The sequence below is a fragment of the Rhizophagus irregularis genome, chromosome 5 (assembly GCF_026210795.1).
Source record: "Rhizophagus irregularis chromosome 5, complete sequence".
In the NCBI taxonomy this organism is placed as follows: domain Eukaryota; kingdom Fungi; phylum Glomeromycota; class Glomeromycetes; order Glomerales; family Glomeraceae; genus Rhizophagus; species Rhizophagus irregularis.
The window spans coordinates 1,532,594-1,538,694 of record NC_089433.1 but is presented as its reverse complement, the minus strand read 5'-3'; the positions used below and the strand labels follow the sequence as shown (position 1 = coordinate 1,538,694).

The 6,101-nt window shown below is 30.5% G+C and overlaps 2 protein-coding genes across 2 annotated transcripts; one reads left to right on the top strand and one right to left on the bottom strand.

Moving 5' to 3' along the window:
• Positions 1 to 395: 395 nt before the first annotated feature.
• On the bottom strand, positions 396 to 2,874 carry OCT59_024867 (uncharacterized protein; the record flags this gene model as incomplete). The annotated part of the gene is made up of 11 exons (XM_025315374.2): positions 396 to 772; positions 856 to 1,070; positions 1,156 to 1,255; positions 1,344 to 1,444; positions 1,538 to 1,699; positions 1,773 to 1,861; positions 1,924 to 2,027; positions 2,108 to 2,245; positions 2,363 to 2,640; positions 2,728 to 2,791; positions 2,860 to 2,874. 11 exons carry the CDS (start codon positions 2,872 to 2,874, stop codon positions 494 to 496), a joined length of 1,545 nt encoding a protein of 514 aa, XP_025183018.1. The 3' UTR covers positions 396 to 493.
• A 536-nt stretch (positions 2,875 to 3,410) lies between these two features.
• Positions 3,411 to 5,414, top strand: OCT59_024866 (uncharacterized protein; the record flags this gene model as incomplete). Its single annotated transcript, XM_025315375.2, has 6 exons — positions 3,411 to 3,535; positions 3,703 to 4,339; positions 4,415 to 4,466; positions 4,543 to 4,734; positions 4,826 to 4,870; positions 4,954 to 5,414. The coding sequence occupies 6 exons, from the start codon at positions 3,411 to 3,413 to the stop codon at positions 5,412 to 5,414; spliced, it is 1,512 nt and encodes a 503-aa protein (XP_025183019.1).
• Positions 5,415 to 6,101: the final 687 nt, after the last annotated feature.

Sequence of the window (6,101 nt, the reverse complement as noted above, 5' to 3'; positions counted from 1 at the left end):
CATATCATGTTTGATCTTTGGTGTAAATTTCTGTTCAGTTGGAAGAAATGAAGTTTGATAAACGGATTCAATAATCAAATTTAGTTATGTTAATGTTTTTAGATACGACATTCATTTAAATTTTTTTAGAATCACCTGTATAACGGGTGACAAATGAAAAGATAAATTTTCTACTCTAACTCTAGCCTAAATAAAAGGTTATATAATCTTTTTTTTTTTCTGTCATATTTTAATTCGAATTCGTAATAAGTTTTCTTTATAAGATCTATTATTTTATTCTTTGTTATTTTCAGTATCCAAAAATTGGATGAAATTCTACATCGTCATTTTAGTAATTTTTTTTTGTTAAGGATATCCAATATTTTAAGAAAATTCAAAAATTAAATTTGTTTTCTAAGTAGTTTGAAATTTTTTATTCAAAATAATGTGACTAAGTCCTTAATAATTAATTATATTACATTTTATTAGTCTAATGAGGAAAAAAAAAAATCCTTTAAAACTGAGAAGATTCATTATTAAGTAGCTCTCTTAACAGATCGCTTACTACAGGTAATTTTGCTGTAGTCGTATTAGATGAACTAGAAGTCTCCCCTTCTTCATCACTTGCAGGGTCTTTGCCTTTTCTTCTTCTAACTCCTTCGGAAGTTTCTTTCGTATTTTCTAATCTCTTTCTATCAATAGCATTAACCATTCGTTGAAACTGAAGAAAAAGGGTCTCGGCTCGTAGTAATGTTTCGTCAAGACGAATATTCATAGAAAGTTCATTTACATACTAAATATTTATTTAGAAAGAAAGAAAGAAAGTTAAAATTATAGATCAAAAATAAATACAACTATTTTTTTTCATACACTTGCCTTTAATATTTCATCAAACTGGTTTAAATTTTCCATTATTATGTCCCGATGTTTATCTAAAATGGCTAAGGCAAAAAATAGATGAAATTGGGGACTTAAATAATCGGTCCAAAGTACTTCCCATAAATAAAGTACATCGTCCCATTTGAACTCCCTTTTGAACCAAATAAGTATCCAGCGGAAACAGAAAAATAGATTTAATGATTCTGTTTTTTCTGTGAAACAAAAGTAACATAAGGATCATAAATATCATTATAATATGTTGACTTACAACACGAAAAACTACATTAAATAACTTACGAAGGTGTTTATATAGGCGAGGATCCATAAATTGAATTAAATGATCAAGTGTTAAAAGTTGTTTTCTCATGCTAACTTGATCTCTATAGAAATTTGATTCCTATCAATAATCACGAAATAAATAAAAAAAAAAATAATTATAAACATGCAACTTATTAGTCTTAAAAATAACTTAAATGGACATGTACCACACGGTTCATAAATCCCACGAAAGCCCAAAATGCTGTAATTTCGTCACGCATTACGACATACACTGGTGCCAATAAGTCACTCATACCTTGGACATATCCTATATATAATGATTGGTTTTTTTAGAGTTCTGCTTGTTGTATAAAATTAAAAAAAAAACTCAAACCCACCCACAAAAAGAAATTAAACTAACCGAGATCTTTTTTATAAAAATTATAAGTCATCAAAATAGCCTTCATGGATTCAAGATGATTGTTTGTAAGGGTTGAAGATGCTGATGATAATGGATCAGGATGAGGAATATCTTCAACAGCAAAAAATGATATGGTGCGATCAGTCCGAATCACATCCTTCTCTATAAATAAATTTTCACATAAATTCTATGAAAAAAAAAATTATTTGAAATTAATTATTATATATGTACGAACCTATTCTACATTTCTGTTCTTTATAGTTACTACTAGATTGTACTTCAGGATCATCCCACCACTCTCTTTTCAAATCCAAATATTCTTTTCTATAAAATAAATTTTTTTAAATAAATTGAAAAATATCAAAATAACGAATATTAATACATACTTCTTAGCTTCCAATATACTATCTCTTTCTACTCGACTTGAATCCCATGGATAAATACCTAAGAAAAATTTCCATACTTCAATTCTAATGTCATCTTCCACTCCCTTTTAATATGAATAAGAGAGAATATCAATAACTTCATATAATTAAGGAGCAGTACTATATATGTATAACAAAAACTTACACCTCGAAATACTGCCTCTCGTACTTCACTTATTTCTACCCTAAGTCTTCCTTCTGCATCATCAAAAAAAGAAAACCATTTTTCAGCATTAAGAGGTTCAGAGCGACTAGCATGCAATGGCGGTAATGTTGAATCGCCCTAATTTACAGATATTACAATAAAAAGAGATACGTACATATACATATTATAAATTATGAAACAATGGAAAACATCTCTCACTAATGAGAGATATATTTTTGCAAAGACATTACATACGCTCAGAACTTCAAAAGTCCCCACCTCTGTCTCTTCCTCCCAGGGCTTAAGTTCTGTATCAGACCAACGTTTTCTCCAATTATTTGATAAAAGTTGATCTGGATGTTCTAATCTAGCCGCATCCTCAGCTTGCTCGGCAACATTTAAAGCCCATTTCGCCAGATAAAGTCTTCCTGCATCATATTCTTCAACTGTAGGATCCGATTGTAGAAGATTATTAACTCCAGGAGGAAGGTGCGGTACGATAGGGCGTGCTAATGGATGCTCAAGTATATTTGCTATCGAAATATAAAATTTTGTAATTAGACATGATAGTTCAATAATAGTTAATTAATAAATAGTTAATTAAAAAAAATAAGCCTAACCGGCAGTATCGCGAGAAAAACGAGCAACTTTGGAGAACCGTTCTAAAACGTTCCATTTAACAGTCTAATAATAAAAAAGTTTATTTAAATACAAGGTATTTTATAAAATCGTATGTGTTAAAGACAACACACCTCAATATGTTCCATATTGATTGGTGCCAGTTATAAGATCAACGATAAAGAAGAACTCCGGACAAGGTTTTTTATGTTCAAATGAAGATAATAATGATTCAGTTATAATTATTCCGTTTTGTAGATTTTATCCGCTGATCCTCTGTACGCATTTTTTTTTAGATCACGTGCATAGTCATGCATCTGCAGTGTAATGTTTTGACGTAATCCGTGATATCCAAATTTTACCTTAAAAAATTTAGCATTTCTTAGCAGAAAAGAAGAAAAGAACACTCATAATCATAATCAAAATCAAATTTGATTCATTCATTGTTCCACAATGGAGAGATCTTATTGCTATTTATGTGTTTTATTACTCAAATCCCCCAATAATTCCCCAACAATTCCCCGGTGAATTAAAATTATTTTGGCGGGTTATTTGACCCCCTCGTCTTTCCTTTTCTTATTTATAAAAATTATAATATAAGTTGTAAAATTCCTGATATTTTTATTAGTCTTATTAGGTGTACATTTGTTCTTTTTAAAATATATTCAAAAGTGTAATTGAAACAATGCTAATTCTTAAGCAGTTTACCACTCTAGTTGCAACGACTTGTATTGAATTATTAGTACAAAGCGTGAATGCTGCATTACCAGATCCCCGGTGGGGTCATGCGGCAGTGCTTTTAAGAAACAAGTATGTATTGATTTTGGTCGTATACCTTAAAAGATCATATGTAGGGAAATGGTTTATTATCATTTAATTCCGATTGATATTCATAAAACTTTTCGTTTTGAATTTAAACAGGGTTTAACTATTGAATAGAATATTAATATAATATTTTTCTTTTTAAATTATTACAGCTTATATATTTATGGAGGAAAAGTGGGATTGACTAGAGAAGCTGATCTTAATGATACTAGCCAAAATTCGAATCAGCTTCTTATGCTTAATGTATCAGACTCTTTCTCGGTATCAGATCCTGGATGGATGACACGTTTCGTGGGCCCAAACGTTGCATATCATACACTTAGTATAGGTGGATCACAAAATGAACTTTTAGTGTTATATGGTGGAGAATATGCAAATTCAACTGATGAACAAATACTAGAAAATCCATTATTTTATTACGATACTTTAAATTCATCTTCCGTTTGGGACAATGCTGGCTTAAGTTTGGGAACACCACGGATGTCACACACTGCTGTTACAAAATTAGATAAATCCATAAATTATTTTTTTGGTGGCATACCTAATGTGTCTAACTCTTTAATTTCATCACAAGTTCAATTTCAGGATTTATTTAAATTGGACACAAAAAATAATTTATGGAGCCTCCAAGCTACAGATCCAAATACACCATCAGGAAGATTTCATCATACTGCAACGATTCTTTCAGATGGAAAAATGTATGTAATTGGAGGGTATTCCAAAGATGAATTGGTAGATATGAGTCAAATTTATGTTTATGATACAATAAATGCAAAATGGGATGTTCAGGTATTTTGACGTTTAATGAAAGAATTTAAAAATTTCAAATGATAGATATATTTGACTTATAAATTCAATCTTAAGACTGCAGGTGGTAAGTTGCCAACAGCACGTAGAGCCCATGTTGCCGTAGGAAGTAAGTTGAGGCTTGATTAAAACTGGTTAAAATATTTTATTTCAAAGTTTAATTAAAATAACTATATAATTCATAGCACATGACGGTAAAGTGATCATACATGGTGGTGTTAACATAAATTATAATGTGTTATATGGGGATGTTGCGGTTTTAGATACAACACAATCACAATTTGTCTGGAGTTTAAAAGAAACAAAAGGAGCTGTTCCTCCAGCAAGATATTCTCATACAGCTACCATGGTTGGAACTAATATGTTGATTGCGTTTGGTATGTATTAATTTACAAATATTTTTCCATATACATTCATAATGTGTTCATATGATATTTATGCTTTATTTCTTTAAACAATGTCCAATAGGGTATTTAGCGAATGATGTTTCTGACAATAACATTTATGTCCTTGGTAGATATTATTTTATCTCGGTTCTTATTGTGATTAAAATTTAGTTCTCCCTCATAAATGATTTTGATTTTTGTTTATTTTAGATACGACCACATTCACATGGAAAGAAAATTATACTCCAAATAATTTGGATTATACAAATACAATACCCCATAGTGGCGTTTCACAGGAACCCTCGTCTTCAAAAGCTGGAACAATAGCAGGATCAGTAATAGGAGTAATATCCTTTTTTTTGTTGATTGGTGGTTTATTTTTGTTTTATCGTAGACGAAAGCGGAATGCCTTTTACGCAGCACCTTATTCGAGCACAGGGGAACAACCTTCAAATCAAGATAAATCAAAAAAATTTAGTATATCATCTGGATCCACTGCTGTTGAAGAATTACCACGACTAAGCATGGCTGGAACTTCAGAGAATGGTGCACATGGAAAAGATTATACTACGATATTAGAAGAAAGGATGATGGATAGTGATGTTCAGCAGTCAAATTTTTTGATTGTTCCCAAATCGACACTACGTGTTACAAATCCAGACAACAATTAAGCTGAATTTAATTTAATATCTAACGTAAATGCAGGGTGTGTCATATAATGATGACAAATATCAAAAAATGACGATGTCATATCAACATCCTAACCTTGCCAAACGTAACTCCGCAGTGCAGGATGCATTCGAATTCTCTTGAACTTTTTATATGTAAATTATAATTTGTATTTTATAATCTAAAATAATGTATTTTAATAATATTTTTCCGTTAACCCTATTAAACCTATAACCCTGATATCTAAAAATGTTTGTTACGTAATTAACGTAACGCGTTAACGCGTAGTACCTTATTTAGCATAAGACTATTTGTAATAACCAAGTTTGGCACGTAAATCATCATCCCGCCCACTCACCTGCCAACTCCCCAAAAGTTCAACAAATATTTAAATAAATAATCATTCAAATTTAAAATTTAAATTTTTCGTTTAAAAAAACAAAGCAAATGACTGACTTATTAGAAAAACCTATACTTGCACAAGAAATAAAGACAACATACGACAATATAGAACTAAAAACTATACAGTAAATGTGCAATTTTTTTTCTGGTGTAAAAAAAAATTTTTTTTGATATCCTCTTCGCGAACTTTAGTATATATTTTAATTGACTTGTTACTCGATACATGTTAGTGTATTTGCTGGAACATTCAATGTTAGCGGACAAGACGCGACCGAATCCCTTTCACC